This window comes from Fulmarus glacialis, unplaced genomic scaffold, assembly GCF_000690835.1.
Source record: "Fulmarus glacialis isolate BGI_N327 unplaced genomic scaffold, ASM69083v1 scaffold13165, whole genome shotgun sequence".
NCBI lineage: Eukaryota > Metazoa > Chordata > Aves > Procellariiformes > Procellariidae > Fulmarus > Fulmarus glacialis.
The window spans coordinates 71,938-93,024 of record NW_009213718.1 but is presented as its reverse complement, the minus strand read 5'-3'; the positions used below and the strand labels follow the sequence as shown (position 1 = coordinate 93,024).

Here is a 21,087-nt window from a genome sequence, read left to right as displayed (position 1 = left end):
AAAGCGCCCCAGGAAACCAGTTAGTTACAGCTCTGCCTTCTTAACTCTTCCACTGCCTTCGTGGATGAAAAATAGTTCACAGCCTACTACATCACTGTTTTGGTATGACAACTATGGTCTTAGTCATGTTAATTAGTTAAGGAAAAGCAGGTTCAAATTTCAAGAACTTTGTCTTTAGTTTTAAGAGCTTCGACTAACCTACTGTTAAAAGTAAGTGAATATCTCAAATCTGTATTCCAACCAGTTTTAGTATCTGAATCTAATACATTTTAAATCACAGCAATTAGATGCCAGGCCATAAAATCTGTGGGGAAATGCTTCCCTGTAGCTTAACAGTAAAGACTGAGAGATCAGGCATACATAGGCAGTACAGTGACTCAACAAGCAAAATGCCAACCCGTAATCAGCTTCGACAGAACACAGAAGGAACAAAAGGGGAAAACATCCTTACTCAGTAAGCTACAAGAGCCAAATTCCCAATTGCTTTTGCTTCATGAAATAGTCTAAACAGTTAAAACTACTAGTTTTTGAGAAAAGTAGAGCATCTGATAAACAAGCAGTTCTCTGAGATTAGAACCATTAAAGCCTGATAACTTTGTATCTGCTTGTTGATAGCAAGTGATACTTAAAGCTATCTCCTTATTTGGGATATTCATAGATATTTTGCCAGGATGGATTCTTTGATGCCTTGCACAAGAGCACATATTTAGCTTTTACCATAGTGGGCGCAGCCTCCTCTGTCCAAGCCTTTTTCTTTTCCCTTTTTTGTTTCAAAAACAAACTAGGAAATGAATTACCTTAGAGAACTCTGCTCCTTGGGCACATGTGGCTGAAACTAAACAACTATTGAGTTAATGGAGGGAGCAGCCCTCTGCGCACAGAGAACACATTTGTTTTCCTAAGAAACTGAGATTATGTGCAGCAAAAAAACTTGCCATAAAAATGACTGTCCTTCAGATAACATGCCACTGAATTCACATACTTGTCAATCACGTGTGCACAAGCTCAAAATTGTCTTAAAAGTGTTTTTTCTGCAGGGAGGAATGCTCCTAACTCCTTTCCTCAGGCTCTCCTCCTTCACACAGTTTTTGGAGGATAGTCAAAAGATTATGTGGTCTAACTTGCCTTGGTCTTTTGGGAATAGTAAGGATCCAGAAAGCAGGCTGCGTAGTGTTAATTTTTCTAAGGACAGTGGAATCACAGCTATTGTTTGACCTGTATTTTCCTCTATTCAGAGCATGCCTTCTCAATTAGAGTGATTAATAAACAGCAATGAATATGAGGGAGATAAAGTGGAATACTTGTAAGAAGTGATTCTGAGAATGCATTCCTGAATTAGGGTCAGATCTAGAGGGCAAGCTGAGGGACTACAGTTCTGTGTAAGACAGCACATAAATCCAAGCGGCAGAAATTAGTGACAAAAACACAGAGAAAAGCTGATGTGGCCTTAGACCCAGCTGAGACTCTGAACTCCTCCCTGAGTGGACATCAGCAAAGCAATAATCAATGGTAGTTGTACAGTTTGAGATGCGAGAGCCTGATGCGGAAGATGACTTAGTTTTACACAAAAAAAATCCATGGAACTTGTAGATATATTTAGTTTCAAAGAGATCCCTTTGAGATCCCGTCAGGCCCTACATTTTTAAGCTAATAAAGCTAATATAAAGCCTAAATTGACTGAACAATGCTTGAGGAAAAATGCGGAGAGGTTAATGGCTTGAGGGTGGTCAAAGGCCACCTTACGCAGGAACTTCCACTCCGAACATGGATCACTTTATTTCTGCAAAACACTGAACAAAGATGATCGGTGCCCAGGTTTCAATCAGAGTACATCATAGGTACAGAAAACCCATTCCAGTGGCTCATGCAGTTCAGTTCCTCATCACCATCATTAGCCAGAAATAGTCACTTAAAAGGAAAATGAAAGAAACTTCTCAACTAATAATCTGAAATAAGTAAGCCATAAAGTTTATTCCTAATTCTTATTTAGAAGTTGGCTTAGTCCTGAACCATGAGAATTTATATATTTTTTTTTTAAATCTTGTATAATGCAATATTTGCATGGATAATGGGAATACATTTGATAATCCATAAAGACATCCTGCTAAGCTCTTTAGTGTCAGTGAAACTTAATGGCAGTGAGTTCCACAGATTAATTGTGCATTATAAAAAAACCCCCATTTTTCCTTATCCATTTTAAGTTCGCAGTCTTTCCATTTTGCAGACTGTATTAGAGGAGTTAAGAACAATAATACATGATTTACCATTTCTTAATCTAAATTTATAAAATAATAAACAGTAAAATCCCTTCTACTTGGTTCTTCAACAGTCCTCAGTGTTTACAAATCTTCACATAAAATGTTACCAAACATTTTGCTTAATGAACATGCATAAATTTCCAATTCTGTTAGCATAGAAGTATTCTAGAGAAAAATCTCACAAAAGTTTTTCACTGATGAAACAGGGTAAGACAGATGGTTAATGCTCTTAAAAGCATTGTAGAGCACTGCTGAGTAAGGTAAATAAACCTTGCTGATACCTAAAAAAAGGCAAATCAAGATAGATTTGGGGAGAAGGGGGAGTTGGTAGTTCCACCTGAACTTTTTAGGTGAGAATTCCTCCCATTTCAGTAGACTTGCTCAAGCAAGAATTTTCAGCTATAATATCCTTCAATTCTCCTCACCAATTTATGCAAGCTACACTTAAAAGATTTTTGGATTCAGGTGAGAACCTTACCTTAGCACTTACACAAGAGGTCCTCTAAACTGGGAAGGACTTTTTTTTAAACACAGCCCTACTGTGATTTAAAAGATTTTGTTCTCTTCTCAAGTAGTTTCTGAAGCAGCTGTGGAATCTGCAGGATTGGATCAATGACAATGAGAAAGTGGAATGTGGCAGTGGTGGTTATTCCTGCCTGTCTCTGGATGTGATCCTGGTCTTAATATATGACTACATTTTTGAAGAACAATGATTCCAGTTGTTTTTACTGAGTAATCTGTTACAACATTTATATTACTCTAGACTACAGAGCACTCAGTAATTTCATGGCTTCTGTCCCACCGAATCAAGAGAGCCTACACGTAAGCTCCATTCCCTACGCTGTTCGGGTTCTCAGTCAAACCACAGATGATATGCACTGTGGCACACCTCTAGCCCCAGTCACCTATATTTTTTTCCTTAAATAACAGTTAGTGGCATAACAGAAATTACTAAAAAACCCACTGAAGCCTTTTAAGTCTTGGTGCTCTAAATCACTTCACTGGAATTATCTTTTTCCATTACCTGTATATGGAAATTCGATGCTTAACTCAGATTCTTGAAATCACATTTGGCTTACTGTAATTTAAACCAAACAATGTGACCAGTCGTCAGTCAAGGCAATCAGCACAATAAAACGCATCTACTACTGAAATGCTTCCACAGTAGCAGGGACCGTGCAAGTCTTTGGCCAATTTTCTAAAAGATTCTCATCGTCACTGACATTTATGTTAATTTCAGGAGCAGCAATCTGGCTGGAAGTTATTCGAGGTGAACTATTTGTACAATGAGCATGGCACTGGGGTAAAATTTGAAGGATAATAAGAAATTTCCAAAAGCTTTGATATCTATGTCTTCTGATAAGTATAGAGCCCATGAATGTGCCCAGTGAAATGCCCAGGGGCTACTTTCACAAAAAATAACCTTAAAAGAACCCAAATTGCTGAGGAAGTGTGTAACTGCAATGGAGAAGCATGTTTTTAAGAAAAAACCCAAATCTTTAAAACATGTGTGTATATACATATATACACACACACACAAAGCATTTCACTCCTTTTGGAAGCAAGATAAAACAACAGGATAGTGATCTGTAGCTATGGAACAACAGAACTACTAGCTTAGTTTCCAATCCTTTTGACAAAGTTAACATCATTTTAGGAATTAGGTTGGTAATCCCAACTTTAGCTGTGAAGAAATACTTTCTTACCTAAACAAGAATGGAATGAATATACAGACCTCTCTACTTGAAGGAAGTACTTCAGTAAACATACAGTTTTATCTTTAGTTCATCCAAGTCTGGCTCAAAGATCCTATAAAGGAAAGTTATGGCTGACTTGTAGCTATGAAAGGAAACTATTCAGTTTAATACGTAACTGAAATGGAAATGGCTGTGCACAAATCAGTTGTACCTTGATTTACAATGGCACTGCCCTCTACAACAGTGCTGAATGAGGTTTTAGTTCCGCTCTGATGTGGTTTATGAAGATAGGAAAGGAAGAATCAGAAGGCCGTGCTGCAGTTTTCTTTTAGGAAACATCTCAATCTAAAAAGCCGCTGCTGGGTATAAGCAGTGATCTCTCAATGAAGGAGAAGAGAAACCTTTATCCTGTGAAACTCCAATAGCAACAGTCTGATCTGCTAGATAACAAAGCCTTTGAAGAATCTGTTTTTTAAACATCTGTATGGATTCCACACTGTGCTGTACCACCTTCATCAATTACAATGACTTAGGCCAGAAATATCATGTTATCTTTTTTAGAGGTCAATTTTAGGTTTTGCCTGAGAACAACTCCTGCATCAGGTACTACAGGTGTTCTAAGAACACAAGATTTTCATTCCAATTAATGATAAAGCTGATGTGACTGCTGATTTTTAGCAAAAACTCCATCTACAAACTTTTGGTAAATTTAATACATTAGTATTTGCTGGCTCCTTTTGAACCATCATATGTGCATCTTGGCACCAAACAGAAAGAAACAATCACATGGATAAACCAATACCAAGTTCTTTTGTATAACAGAGAGAGAGTTTTCAACTTTCCAAAGAACTGAGTATTTTGCAAGTGCTGTTCAAAGGGAAAAACTGACCTTTCTAGTGATAACTTGAAATACAATCAGGCCTGTTTTGTGCTTATGTTATCAATCTTTAGCAGCTATGTTCCATTGCAAAGTAAGGAAATATTGTATCTTCATTTAATTTTCTTTCAAGACCCCCCAGTAATCTGACATTTTTAAAGCTTATCTTATTTTCAAGGTCATCAGTTTGGTTTTTCAGTAAGCTTACTTTTGTTGGCATTCTCAGTTAGAAAAGTGTCACATTCATTGATTGCTATCTTTATGTCTTCTGTTTTCTCTAAGCCTCTGCAAGCTTAACTCAAGATTTTAAACATCTTTTCCATGCACATATTTTAGCCTGAATTAACACTAACCTCTTACTAATACCTGAAGAGTTAACACAAAACAAGTATAGCATCTCGTCTGTTATGTCTCCTGCTTGTGCAAAAATGGAAGTTGACAATTCTGATTCTCACCTACTGGGATATTAAAAACAAAAGCCAAAACCCTTAAACAAAAAAAATTAAATTCATTTTTGACACTATAAGGTTTCATTTGGTCTCTTTAGCAATATTAAAAATTAAGTAAAATCCCTCATAACTTAAGGCATCAAATTGCATCAAGGTAACTGAATATAATAACTGAAAGATAAAGATACCCACTGTCCAGTGTTCCCACAACGTATATTTCTCAGCACTCAGTATTTTCTTTGAAATTTGTAGAAACCATAGAGCAATGTTGTTAGAAAGAAGAAATTCCAATTCTAACATTTGGAAAATTCCAATTTTCACCGGGGAAAACTGTGAGATACGGTTTTAGCCAATATCATCATGACTTGCAGAAAAATAAAGAGTAACCATACTTTTTGAAATAAGTGAATGAGACAGGACAGAATGACCTATTGCCTTCAACAGTAAGGGCAGAAGGTATTCCGGTAATAGCGCAAAAATATAAAACATTATAACAGCATCATCCCTAGGGTAATCCAAGAACAAGTGCCAACTATGACCGCAGCCATTAGCTTGTTATCGTCCTTTTGCCACCGAGATAAGCAGCTGCTCCTTCCTGACTGGTCCCCCTGTCAGATCAGCAAATTGATCTCGCTGAAAAATAACTGCAAAGTTATTTTTCACTCGGATAACTTCCCCAGTCTGGTTCACCACAGGTGACCACATGAACTGTCTTGCCACCACAAGAGCGGGGCACTAGGGAGGTGGGAGCAAGTGAATCTCCTGATGGCAATCTATTCAGTAACGCTGCTAAAAAAAATGTTGGTACAATCTCATTTTCTCTAGGTTTCCCTGGAGATAATAGAAAAAATGGGTTCCTCTAAAGAGGGGTTGAGAGCACTTCTCCAATTCTTTAACTTGCTCTCTAAAGCTGCCTACTTCTCCCCATTTAATTTAGGGTAAGTCTGAAGAGACTAGACTCCTATGAAGGGTTATTCTAACCCTGGGTACATTCCCCACTGTCTTCAGCCTTAAACTGTAATATGCCCTCTAAATACAGGGACACCCCCTTTTGTCATCGCCCCCACTCCTGTATTATTGTGGTACCGTACATCTTGCAGAGATGCTGAATGCTTACAGCTGCTACTGACTTTAGTTTGTGAAAGTACTTAATGTTTCTGAAACTCACACCCACAATTTGTACTGGGATTTTTTTAAACCCTATTTGTTATTTTTCATGTACCTTTTTTTTTTTTTTAAATAAAATTCTTGACCTTGAGATTGCAGTTCATCCAAGACTACAGAAACAGACAGCGCACTAAAGTTTTGGAGACCATCCTATTTTGTGTTGGGGCAATTACTTCAAATGTAAACCTACAGAAACCAGCTTTACATCATACTATGATAAACCCTATCAACACCTTACATTACAAAACCCAAAGCTGTCCACGTCTGACAAAAGACAAACAGTCTGAAAAGTAGTCCTGATCTTCATGAGAATGCTGTATCAGTGTTCCCAAGATGTGATATAGAAGTGATTTAATTATACTTGGTGCAAATGGTCATTCTTGGTTAGTTTAAGACATAGTTATTTTACTTTAAGGCAAGCAGCAATCAGTTTATGGTAAACTCAAGCTATGCTAACACCGAGATTTCTATTAGTTTAAGTCAACTTTAAAACCATTTTAACTAAAAATCACTGCAACTTTCTTGTATAGACAACAGAGGAAGAAAAACAAAGAACAGTGCCATGATATATTTTCTGAAGCTCACACATAGCTCAAACTTCACAAAATTTTTGATTTCCTACCACTAGGTTATTGTTATAATGAGTTAAATAATGCAAGTTTGAAGCTATTTTGGAATTGGTTTGTGTAATAACATTGGAAGACATATTCTAATACATTGACAGCTGTGGTCTGTACTCGGGGAAATGCATACTATGCCCACGTGACTGATTGCAGCAAATGTCTCCAGCCCTCTTAGGTTATACACTGTCATGAGCTGTAGGAACTCAGTGGTATGTTGAAAACAATGCATATCTGGAAAGAAACACGGTTCTTCGTGTTCAGAGACAACCAAGAAAGCATATGTACCCTTGATAAGGGAACAAACAGACCTTTAAACCAACAGACAAACCTAAAACATGCAACTACCATGAACTTACAGGAGTAAAATAAATATCTACTGACCAAATACTTTCACAGGAACTGAAACAACGAATCATTTTAGTAAATTCTGGTTTAAAAAAAATTAAAAATGAAATCACTGAACAAAACTGTCAGGCAGAAATGGAGCAACCAGCTCTACTGAATCCAATATTGTTAGGGGACAAAGGATATTCATCGCTAAAGGCCTTACAAAACAGAGATAGATTATTTTATAGATAATTTAATTCTATTATTACTTTTTTACATGGTTTATTTTGGGAGTGCTGCAGTGATGTTGCAGTGTAGCATCAAGTTAATTAGCATCTCTTGTATTCTTGGGTATGTGAGATAAAGTTAGCACATCACCTTTTATGAGTCACAGATCTTTTAATTTCTATTATACTTTTCAATAGTTGCCTTCTATTTCTGCAGAGGAATTCTTTAGTTTCCTATAACATAAGAACACTTTCTTAAACTAGGAATTCTGGAAAATGTATATGATTCAATGTAACATGACTATTGTGACATAGTGGTGAATTAATACAAAGTCCAAATATTAGGTACTGTTTCTAGTATTTTTTTTATCCTTTCTGATATCCAATATGCTTTAAGTTACCTAAAATAAATATATTTTGGAAAAATTACACTTAATGTAATAAAACTCCTTAATTTCTTCCCTTTTCAGCAGCATATACAGGACAGTTCACAACTGAGGAAGTGACTAAAAAAGATGAGCAGATTACCTGGGGATTTTCTTGGGAATCTGAGGTGGTGATGAATGGCTTGCTATTTTCTGTTCAGAGCTCTCTGGAGACTTTTCCTGCGTTTCTCCTTTGTCTTTTGCTAAGGCATCTGCGATAGCAGACTCCGCTCCACTCCTGTTTTGATGGTCAGCCTTTGGTTCAGCTTGTGCCGGTTCACATCTATACATGAAAACAATCGATGGCTTCTCACTGGAGTCTGACTTTGCCTCACTGAACCAGTGATGACGTTGAACTGGAGGAGGGGGGAGCATATGTATAACAGTTCCATCAAGACCCACCAATTTTCCTTTCTCTCTTTCTTTCTCTTTGTCTTCCTCATCATCAGTTTTCCTGCGGCGGAAGAAGCTCTTAAACGATATCCAGCGTTTGGGTTTCGCATCAGCAGCTCGGCGACCTTCTGAATGAAGGATTGACTCAGCCTCTGTCGACCTGGTGGGACTGTTTGGTTTGGTCCAATTGCTGAAATGTCTTTGCAACAAGTTACTTGCATGATAGGGTGAAGAAGTGGACCGTGGAGGAGGAAATGGCGGTGCTTGCTCTGTTTTGGGACTTGTGGTATTTGGGGTGGCTCTCACTGGTTTTGGAGAGTGAGTGGCAACTGGCTGTGAAAGTGACTCTTTCTGCATTTTAATGGCAGTGTTTTCCACTGTCTTGGATGACTCTATTTCAGACTGTGATGTAAACAGAGACTTGGGTCGTACCAGGGTGTTTTTAGTAGCATCTGCATCAGGGGGTAAGGAATACAGTTCTTCTACGCTACAAGACTTGGGTCCAGACTGAGGCGTTTCTGGAGGAGACTGCGGAGGCTGGATAGAAGCCACAATCTGTGAAAGCACCGTGCTTGCATTCTCTCTACCGCTGCTGCTGCCAACAGAAGCCTCTGGTGTTACGTCTATTTTTGCTGCAGGCTCTTGTGTTGTCTTTTGAACTCTTGATGGGGAGCTGTGGTCAGAACTATGACTCCTCTGTGGTGATATCTGACTTTTACTGAGACAGCTATTAAACTCTTGGACCTTTTGAGCCACAGAACCCAGCCTGCATTCAGAGCTATTAGTCACCCCCTTCACTTGGGAAAATTCAGTGGGTTTACTTCCTATGGCTTCAGTCATTTTGCTTTCTGTTTCTATTTCTTCATATGTGTGGCTTATTACACTAGTAGTTTTATCTTTGATGGATAGCTCTCCACTGGTCCCTAGAAAACTTTTATAGATAGCCAGGTTATCATATGCATTTGGATTGATTACAATAGGAACTTTAATAGCATTTTTGGAACTCTTAGCGTAAGTGGGCTCATCATGAATGATAATAGGAAAAGGTGGCATGCCAGCATTATTGTAGCTGTTGAATTTTATCTCAGATAAATTGGGAGACTTAACTGGGATGGTTTTTGAAGAAATGTTTGTAGCTGTAGGTGAAGTAGGAGCTGACTTGTGGCTTGTCTTCCTGGGAGGAACAGAAGGTCCTGAGCTGGTAGCACTTAACTCCACCTTAGGTATCTTCTGTCTTGGACTAGTACTAGAAGTCCACACTTCTTGATATCTGATTGCACTGGATTTTTTCAGATTAGCATTTACTCGTACAGGTGATGCTGCAGAGGATGTAATAGGTGTTCCTGGAGTTACTGGTGAGCTTGGGTTAGATGATGTATTTTTGGTTTCTGAGGTTTCAGTCTGATTCTCTTTACAGTCATTGGTCATGGCAGCTGATACATCTACTATGGTATATGGCTTGCAAACTGGTTGTTCCATATTCACCACCCTGTAAGGTTTAGCTTGCTCTTCCACAGGCACCAAATTTATAGTTACAGCTTGACCAGCAATATCTGAAGAACTTTTATTCTCTTGCTTATCAGTCTGCACAGCAATTTTGCCGTCCTTCTCTTCCAGTCGAAGCGCAAGGACTGCCTTGTGAGTTTCTAGACTTTTTGGAACATTTCTGGGAGCTTTTGACACATCCTTCACTTGTTGATTATCACAAAGACTTTCATATTCTGGTTCAATCAATTTGAGGTCCTGAGGAGTACTAGGAGATAACCCTCCATTACAGAGCTTCTGTAAAGAACTGCTGGTTGTTCCAGAATGAGACTCTTCTGTCAAAGAAGAATCAGGAGATGTAGAATCAGAAGACACCATGCTCTGCATGCTCTCTTGGCCATAAAGAATCACAGTCTCTTCCCCATAACCATTTAAAATTTCATCGTAACTGTCGTCATAATCTACTGCACAGATCCGCTGGAGAGACTTGTTTCTAAGGGGCACAGTATTCCATTTTTTGTCAACACAGAACTGAACAGGAGATAGGGTGTTAGCTCTAAAATTAGCAAAGCGAGGTTGGCCCCTCATACGAATTTCCATTGCTAGCAACTCTTCATCACTTTCATCCCAGCTCTCATGCTCTTCTTGCATGCTGCCAAAAAACGTGTCATCCTCACTCTCATCTCCGCTAGAGAACTCTGGATAACAGAAACGTCCACCTTCATTACTTATTACTTCAGTGCTTCCACTCAGAATAACGTGCTTACTGTGTGAATCCTTCATTCCACCCATCATGCAGCTTGGAGGGATCTTTCTTTCTAATGATCTTTTATAACAATTATTTATTCTTCCCAAGAAGGTTTCTCTTGAGTTCATTTCATTTCCAGTTAGCTGAGGTGTGGTATCCAAACCCGCAATCTCCTTCAAAACTTCTGTCAGTCCATTATTATTGTTATTTGGTATCTTACCTACACCATCATTGTTGCCATAAGGCCTATGAACATGGCTATAACCTTCAATTTCATCTTCATTATTATTGTTCAGTGGTTTTTTGTTCAAGACAGCTTTGTTTCGGTTCCAACTTGCAGGTACTGATTTATTCTCACAATGATCTGGTGTGCTGATTTCGCCACATACGCCCTGCCCATCTACTACCATCATGGTGGGTTTCACAGCTATAGTGGGTTTCTTTGCCACAGGTGGTCGGAAATTTCCTGTATTTCTCCCACGATGGCTGTTACTTTGGTTTGCATTGGTTTTCAGATTTCCATGTGAGAGGGTTTTTTTTTCAGATACTGGGGGTAACTGATGCAAGCTTTTGGGCTTGAAGCAGTTCTTACATTCACCAGGTTTCCAGACGTGTTCAGTGAAAGTGTTGCAAGCAGACATTTTCCCAGCGCTTTGTGCTTGATGCCGTGCTGTTCAGTGCATGGTAAGAATTTCATCCATATGTTTCCACTCTGTTCACTTAGTATGGCTACTGTTTTGAGCAGTGATCATTCTGAAACACAAAAGAGAATGAGGATAAGAACAGGAAAAAACAGGTTGATCATTATACTTACATTTTCTACACTGTGAACAACTCGGAATAAGCAAGTAACCTTTTGCTGATGTCTCAGCTTTTTTTAACGTAAATCTACAAAACTATGTAACTGAAATGCAAAAAAAGTTGCAAATATCATTCTTCTCATACATAAAGAATTAAAACTTTGGCAGCTAAGCCCTGTATTACTGAAAGCACAGAAAGAGAGAGAGAAGTGGCAATGACTGAGAATTTAGAATAATTCTCTTGACTAGTTCAGGACCATTGACCTTTAATTTTGCCCAATAAAACAAATGCTAGGAAGAGGATATAAAACCGAAGATTAGTGCACATTGCTTTCAACATAACTACTTAAACATGAGACAGGAAAGTAAGAGTATGTTTACTCTCCTAAATGCAATTGAGATAATCTGTTTTAGCTTTGAATGTGAATGAGCTCAGCTTTAGTGACAAAATATGTTCAAGCAATTCCAAACTCTGCCATTTTAGCGCTTTTTTCTATCAGAGTCAAATTATAACTGGACAGGTATTTTGTTTGAAGGGACGAGCTGGACTGCAATCCTGGAAAAGTCAGATAAAAATGCTGAGGAAACCTTTCTAGAAAGTCACTCTTTCTTCTCTTATAGCTTACAATGGTGGCAACAAACTATTCTTATATCCTCAAAACAAAGCTATGGATTTTTAGTCCCTGATTTGTTTCACATGTAGCTTTTCCACCTACCTCGTCCCCTGAAATAACAATTGAAAAAGAATTGAAAATCTCTTTCAAAGTGAGCCTTTTTATTTCCTGAAATGATCACCCTTAAGTAAAAAACAAACATGAATCTGCTGTGCTTTATAGTCATTGGAGTATCCAGGATTTGAGAGTTTCATGAATTAATGCCTGAAGATTTTTAGCCTCCTAAGCCAAATCCACAAGTCTGGTCTCTTTGTCACTGTTGCATAACTCAAATTATTGGAGACATTTTACAGGGATGAAAGAATCTGTATGTCACCGCTACTTCTGTAAACACAGGCATTGAAAATCAATAACTATATTCTTACAGGCTTCAGGTGAAAATATACTTGCTGATCACATAGTACATGGTAAGGGTATTAATAAACCCATTCAGTTAAAGATGCAGCTCTCTATAGAGCCCACGGTTAGTAACTCAGCAGCAGAATTCATGCTGGAATTCGCCATGGGCACAACTGGTTTTCATCAGTGTAGCAAACAATAGAAAGCATTAGTAAAACTGACACTTGTATGAATTTGTCAGTCTCCTCACGTACTGCTCTGTGTTTTGGCAAAGGGCTGTCCTATGCTGGAAAACTCTAATATAGCAATCCTGTTCCAACACCAGATGGGGCTGAAGTCTAACTCTATTAGAGTACCTTCAGACACATTCATGGTACCAGGGCTATCATATTTCATATGCTGACTAAATATGTTTCCAGACAAAGCTTTTTGCCAAAAAGTCAGTGCCAAAAGCTTTCTCTGTATGACCTAAGAGATAGAAAGTCTGCCAGGTAGAGATCTGCCCAAACTTTCAGCCTTTGTTTTATATATACAAAGTAAAATGCCTTAGTATTTTTTTGATCTCTGCCAAGATTTGTTGCTTCAACACTTTGCAAGCCCATATATTGTAAGCAGAAAAATTATATTAAAAAATAATTCTCCTAAAATCAGAGAGAGCGCGTGAGTGCACATGCTAGAATTTTATACCCTGGTTAGCTCCTTCCTTTCATGTATTTAACAAATAAAAGGAGTAAAGTTACACTAATGGGAATCTAAACTAAATGTTTTCTTGGAAAATATATTTCTCCATTACATAAAACCTCTGAACAAACAATTTAAACAAAAGGTTAGTGCATATATGTGTGGTTTTTAAGATTTAACTGGGTGATATTATTTCTCAGAAATTGCATAAACTGCATTTGCTCTAGAATCCTATCACAAACCAGACAGCTTTATGGCGTTCCAGGCTAAGCATTTTCTGCTAATAATGTTGGGGTAGAAATGAGAAAGCACTCTTACACACCTTCATATGACTACATTTTTATGTTTTACTGCTGGCTGTACTCACTCTCATTAGCTCAGATACACTGATACTAATCAGTTTTCCTCTAACCCAAATAAGAGCTACACTCAACATATGAATGCAGACTACAGGAAACTTAGCAGAACCATAACAGAACGCTCCAGTTGGAGTAAAAACTACGGCATGGTCATATCTCTGTGTGAACTACATCCCACATCCCAGGAGTACTACCAGCAGCAATTTGGCTTAAAAATAAAATACATGTTGACATGTCCGTGTAAATGCAAACATGTAACTTGTACACAGAAAATACCTAAGAAATGTATAGCTATTTTAGATCTTTTGCACTTCAACACCTAACGGAAATGGTTTAAACACAACCACACTCTCTAACATGATTTTTGACAGAGTCTGTGAAACAGACAAGAGCCACTGACTTCTCAGATTTATAAACTACAGCTGGGTTTCCAATTGGCTTCAGCACATGCAGGATGAGCAATTCCGGTAGCATGCTTTGACACTGCCTGCAGCTGTAACAAAGAGGAAACATGCACCTTCAAACAAGAGGAAATGTATGTTAAAAAAACAAACAAACAAACAATTCCAACATTGAAATGTATGTTAAAAAAACAAACAAACAATTCCAACATCGTGCTACTTCTATACTTAAAATCAGAAGCACTCCTATGCTATTTCAAATTAAATTCATAGTGACCTTTATATGTCTAAACAAGTATTTGCATTCTAACAAAAATTCAGTCAGTTTCTTCATTGCTATACAACTAGAAGTGATTTTTCTGATATTTTCCTCTCCCTTTAAAGAAAATATATTTACTGTTTCAACTACAGATTCCCTATTATGAGTGATAATTTATAGTGAGAGTGATTATGAGTAATAACAGAAATGAAATCTTCTTTCAGCATTAAAAAAAATGTAAAACATTCTTCACGTGTTCATGCAACTGCTTCCACTGCTGTTAACAGCAGCTGCAACTTGGTCAGGGGCAGCAGAGTCCACTGAAGGTAATGAAAATGCACACAAATACAAGAAGAAAAAAATATCCTGACATTATTCACTTCTAGATTCTTACCCTACTCTTCAAAACAAAGAAGGTCAACAAGAGATCCAGGCCGTCACACATCAGATCTCTTAAGCTGCTATAGTGATTAGGTATCTTTTCTTCCGTAACTTCACTGCTTCTATGACAGCCGATTTAACTGCTAAGGAATGGGAATGTGTACTCTACAGAGCTCCTGGCTCTTCTGAAATGAGTAGTTCGGATGACAGAACTTCTTGAAGATATTCAATCTCTGCAAAATCAAGGCAATAACAACCTCAGACATTAAATACAAAACAGCATTAGGCTTCTAAAGAAAGCATTAACAGTAAATACGTAATATCAACATTGTGCATTTCATCCCTGTATCTCAAAACCTTTTATGTAAGCTGATAAACATAACTATTCACCATTTATACACGGAAACACTGCAGAGCAGTGACGCTAAGTAACTAAAATTCATGAAGTGAGTCACAGTGACAGGAACAAGTACAGACAGACAAGTTCTGCTCCTAATGTGGTACTGCAGCCAGCAGATCGTGATACTTCATTCACTAAATGGTTGAGTCAGCACAGATATTTTATCAGCTTTAAAGGCCAAATCACTCTTTGTGTAAATAAGACTAATGCTCCTCATTTCAGCAGATACACAACTGCACACAGGAGGGCTCAGTCTGGCCCTCTTAAGTTGGTATCAAACAAACAGAAATGCAAAAACGTATTTCACTTTCCAGGTCAGAGGGAGAAGATGGCAGATTCAGAGTTGCAGTGCAGAGATGAAGTAATCAGCTGAGATATCCTCATGTAAGGAAACTGAACCTTGCATAGAAATGCAGAAGTATTTTTGTGGCTCTTATTTGTGGACATCATCTTTGTTGAGTGCATAGAGATAGTAATAAACATGCATTTCAGGCATTTTCCCTTTGTTCTAAGTAATTTCAGGCTGGCGGTTCTCCCTTAGATTCAGCATGCTGGCTGAATCACAATGAAGGCCTTCTCCAGTAATACTTTATACTAACATAATCCAATTAAAAGGAACTTAATTGGTGTGCAACATTCCCTACAATTTCAACATTTTAAAAATGAATAGTCTCAGTAAGTACCAGATGGTGACACGCACTAATTAATCAGGCCTGCTCAATGAATGAGCATATTAAAATGAATGCACCTATTAGACACGTTTTCAATGCTGTATGCTGCAAAAAACTCCCCTTAAATGAATGCCTGCTGTATTACTGAGCAATATGCACAAGTGTGCATTTCATCATTTGTAATTGTAACACTATCACTCTTTGATCACTTCTTAGATCACTAGATACTTGGTACAGATTTCCTTTTGTTTGTCCTCCTCCAGGGATAAGGCATTTAGCTTTAGCATTGCTATCCATGAAAATGGGCCTGCAATTTTTATGCTGCAGAATAAACGGCATTGATCAGCGTTCTTATCAGACAACAGTCCAATAAATTGCTACTGAACAACCCATGAACCTCTCACCATTGGCAGGCATGTCCTCGGACTGAAAAACTCAGCAATGGGAATCCAAACTAGGTTTCCTATATCGGAGTGCCCAAACACCACAAAACCACTACGGCTTTGTGGTTTTGTCTGAACCATTTCCAGGGATCTGGACAGTCACTGATCATTACAAACAATAGTGCAAGTCTAACATAACAAGAATAAAGTGATGGTTATTCTTTGCCAGTATCTGATTTCTGTTTCTTTTAAACTTTAACATAATTGTAAACATTTTAAGAGACTTTTTGGGAAAACTGAAATGCTCCAACTTCACACATACTGTCCTGCTTGGGTGGCAACGGGCTGTGGAAATGCTCCATCTCCCAGAGAGTGTTGAGACTTTCTGACTCAGGGCCACTGAACCAGCCAGCACAGATAAATGGGACCACAAAAAAATCTGACATGTGCTAATTAGGTTTTTTTTGTTCTTCATGCCATAAAAAAAAAATTATAATTCTTCTTAAATTTTACATTATTTGTCCAACTTCAAAGGAAACCAAAAACCCAAGGGAAGCTAATTGCAATATCTGTTAGATGCATGAAGTGTAACGCAGAGAGAAGAGCTTCACAGCCAGAGAAGTCATGGTCCCAATTTGAAGGCATTTTGAGAAACACACTTGTTTACACTCAGTACCTGGAAGCACTGTGCTTTGAATAATTTTGCAGCATATATTAATGAAATGTATATCAAGGAGGGGAAAAAAAAAAAAGAAAAAAGATCCTATATAGTACCACAGCAGAGTTTAGAAATAAAAACTAAAGTAACAACATTAAAAATTGTGAGTAGCGCACTCACAGATCTCACAGCACTTCACAAAGGTGAATGAGTGTTTTTTTAACATAGATTTTTTTAGAGAGGAACAGCGACTCACAATCTGGTGAAAGATCAAGAAATAGACCCTGACTCTGAAGTGTGATGCCCAGTTCAGTCACAGCACTTACTTCACACGAGGTATGCCAGGAAAAAATGTGAAACTAAATAATGGCAAATGGCATTATGCACTGCCACAATTTTATTCCCAAAGTGAACTAATGTTCACCCAATATTGGATCATTGTTGTAACAAGCCAGAACTGTGACTATGGCAGATAGCACAGATGGAAATTTCCATAAATGCTAGGCATTATCACTTCCGTTAAAAAAGAAAAGTTCTATCTTGTTGCAGATAGTTTTTTCTTTTTTCCCTCCAGTCAGAACTGAGTGCCCTGGTAACTATCCAAGGCCATAAAATGACAGTTCTGCAGAAAATGCAATGAATCCGCAGTGGATATTGAGGAGGCAGTGACCTAGACTAAAAGGTTGTCGACTTACTTTAGAACCACTCTTCAGCACCGTGGTACTATGCTGCTGAGATATAAGGGGTATGATGGATGGACAGGACAACAGAATCACTTTTACCTGGAGTACTGAAAAAAAACCTAGTTGCAACCTTGCTGCAAGACAGTATGAAACAATCAGGAAAACAACTTCAAACTGTTTCTGTTTTTAACCTCCCACGCTGTATTTTCTCTCATTTAAAGAGAGTTTAAGTTACAGAAATATTTCATAAAACTGAGTGAAGGAAACCCTTGAATGTTTTTGCTACCTAAAACCTATAAGAACAAAAATTGATAGAAATTACCAATGAACTGGAGCAAAAACCTGCTTAGGGCTAGACAATCTGTAATGCTTCAGAAGAAAACAGGCATTTCTTTACAATTTTCCTAACCTAAACAGATAATGCCACAGAGCAAGGAAAAGGCAAGAAATCCTCAGGATCTGCCCAGGTAATCTGATTAGATTCTCCATCATCACATTGAGAACATAAAAAACAATAAGAAGGACAAGCTCTCACATTTGGTGTTGAGGCCCAATAGACCAGCCAAGGCATGTATTGGAATATGAACTCTTCTGAGTTCCAATAATAAGAAGAGATTCTTAACTGGAGAAAACTATTAAAAGTATTTTTTTTCCTTTTGGAAAAAAATCACCATTTAGCATTAATAAAACTTAAATTTATAATGACCATTCAGACATCTATATAGATGATCATATTATAATGATCATTCAGACAATGATATATTCCTTAGGGATACTTTTTACTTGCACAGAAAATTAGTTTTCATTTTTTACTTTTTAAAAAGAAAAACCCAGTAAGATAAGCCAGACTTATAAATAGTTTGTTTACCTTGCTTCATAAAAAGGGCTATGTACAACATTCCAAAATCTAGCAGAAAATTAAGGGTAAGCACATCAGCTGACAGGAACGAGCATGATAATGATAATTAAAAAAAAAACAACCCCTATCTTCAATTTCAGTGCATTTAAGTTTGTCCCAACTCTATTTAAGCAAAATTATGAGAATTAAGCCCTTCACAGCATATTAAAAATGCACTGGTATAACTATACCTTGACCAATCTAATTATCTTTGATTTACCTTTCCAGGGCTTACTTGGAATCCTGCTCTTTGATCTTTTTTGCCAGTTGTTTAAGCACATGAAAACATCTAGAAGAATAAACTTTACCAAACCTTTACTAAACCTCTCCAGAATGTACTCACAATAAACAACAATGAAATACTTGAAAAACATTATACTGCTTCTATAGTTACAAACCCAGTAATGGTTGTGGTTATCCTTCTGCTGAGCACAGCTTGAGAATGAAAACAGTGTATATCATCACTGTATTATTGAATCCATCAATTCTGCAATTTCAATTTACTTAAAACCCTCTCCCTTGGACTACTGCAACCTCTGGCTCCAAAGATCTTTATGCTGAACCCCTGATGCAGCAAAACCCACAATTGTCAAAAATACATCAATTTCAGTTTAGCAAAGTAACTTGTGGATAGCAAAGTACAAAGTAGTATTAGAAAGGATATGAAGGCTCCTACTAAAAAGCAGCCAAAGACAAACAAAACATGTAGTATCAGGAGCAGATAACTTATGAGAGAATTAGTGGATTGCAGCCAGTGTAAGAGGTCAGCTATAAAACAGAAGATAAAACACATTGCAGAGAAGCCAGATGATTACTCTACATCAGTCTCAACCCCCTCCCCAAGATCCTTATGAATTATTAAAGACTCGAGAGAATTAAGTTTAAAAATAAAACACTATCAGCCATTATAAAAAATGAGATATTAAAAATAACTGATAAATTAAGAGCACAGCACAGTAGGGCTGCACCGTGTAAAGCCAAGAACTGTGGAGAAACTTGAGAACCAGGTGGCTGAGCTACACAAAATTATGTGGCCCTTTATCATCAGAGCCAGTACAGCAAGGAGCTAAGCACAGTATGAATGGGACATGGTTTTTATCATTTCTGTGAAGGAAACTTGCTCTTCTTCCTACCAAACAGTGAAATAATGGGCAAAAGAGAAATGACCAATTTTATTTAAAGTTTTTAAGAAGTTCTCTCAAATTACTAACTGCAGGACATGCAAATGGTGCAACAGAATACGCAAGGCAACCAGCAGATTACATGCTTTCAGTGTAAGAAAATCAATGACATGATTTACTGAATATTGTGTTCAGTTCTATTTATGACATCTCAGGAAGAAACGCAGCATAAAACAACCACAAAAATATTTTAAGGGATGAAAAGCTTTCCATATTAAGTGAAACAAAAAGATTAGGATAGTTTAGTTCAGAATTGAGACAAATAAAATAATATTATATTAAATGAACCATCACATAAAGAAGATAGACTGGGTGTTCCCATTTAGTGTCCGTCTCAAAAAAAGGGCAGCAAACCCAATGCAGCATATTTAAATCAGTAAAAAGAAAATTATTCCATATAAAATGCTTCCTGAAACAAGCTGGCACTGAGACCAAGAGGTCAGCTGGATTCAGAAAACGATTAGACATTTATACGCAGGATGAGACATTGACAGTTGTAGTAGGTGGGGTAAATCCAAAGCTTCCAATTTCAGAGCTTAAGCAAAGCATTAACTATTTGAGTTGAGAAGAAAATTCGCTCATTAGCAAATTATTCCTTTATTGTCCATTTAGGAAGTTTGGGCAGCGTGAAGGACAGGGCCGTTGCTGGAGTGCGAGTGCCCGACCACAGCCAGCACTGTTTCACTGCACACGCTTCCTGGCGCTATGCTGCATGCAAGTACCTGTCTCATGAAATCGTGCCCCAGTTGTCAGTCTCTTCACACTTGCAGATCCCGTTCTCCCACTTCACCAGATCTGATGCACCAAAGAACAACAGAATACGAGATGTCTTAAAGATTCCTGGTTTCTACTCTTCCATCCAACCTGCACTACATATCCCTTCCACCTCTGTATGGCATGTCCCTTTTGCTTAGGATTTTACCTATACAAGCCTTCCTTTTGCAAGGCCCTTCTCAAAATTAGTCTCCTTGATAACAACATCATTCTGATTTTTCCTTTTTATCAGATCCTACTCTTTACTTTCAGTGGTTTTAGTTTAATGTAGCAAAATAACTAAATGGTGAAATACTACTAATATCCCATTGCGTCCCAGTGGTAAGGCCTTTCTCTTCTCCTCCCACACTTTGTTTTGTCACTCTTGTTCCAGGCTTATATCTCAGCCCTGGAAACATTCTTTGTGTTCATTTCTACTTCTCATGATTACACGATCATGTTTGATATTGGGCAACTGGGACCTCAGGCTATAAACTACTGGGGGCAAATGACTGTGTGTTACACTAGCACGTCTTGCAATGATCCATACAAGTCCATAGCAATGCGTAAGTAAGATGGTGGTAATTACAAAGGTAAGGAAGCCAGATAGGAATCTTACAAAAGATTAGGATTAGTACTGTTTGAATGTTGCCATACTACAAGATAGAAAAATCAGGATAAGATGACAAAGGAATAATATAAAAGGAATTTTTCTCTACAACTAACCTAAACAATTTAACTTTTTAAGACACATACATTACTAGTTTATGGTGGGAAATATAAATAAGAATAAGCCACATACGGATATCTCATTCACTACTTGGTGGAGCAAGTGCCTGGAAAGGGCTTGAATCTTTGTAAAAACTCCTTCAGTTTCCCATTCCACAGCA

General features: G+C 37.7%; 1 protein-coding gene across 1 annotated transcript in view; it reads right to left on the bottom strand.

Moving 5' to 3' along the window:
• Positions 1 to 11,317, bottom strand: part of PEAK1 (pseudopodium-enriched atypical kinase 1) — a 35,048-nt gene extending 23,731 nt beyond the window's left edge. The window contains exon 1 of the mRNA XM_009578288.1: positions 8,154 to 11,317. Coding sequence (XP_009576583.1) covers positions 8,154 to 11,317 — 3,164 coding nt within the window. The remainder of the gene's footprint in view (positions 1 to 8,153) is intronic.
• Positions 11,318 to 21,087: the final 9,770 nt, after the last annotated feature.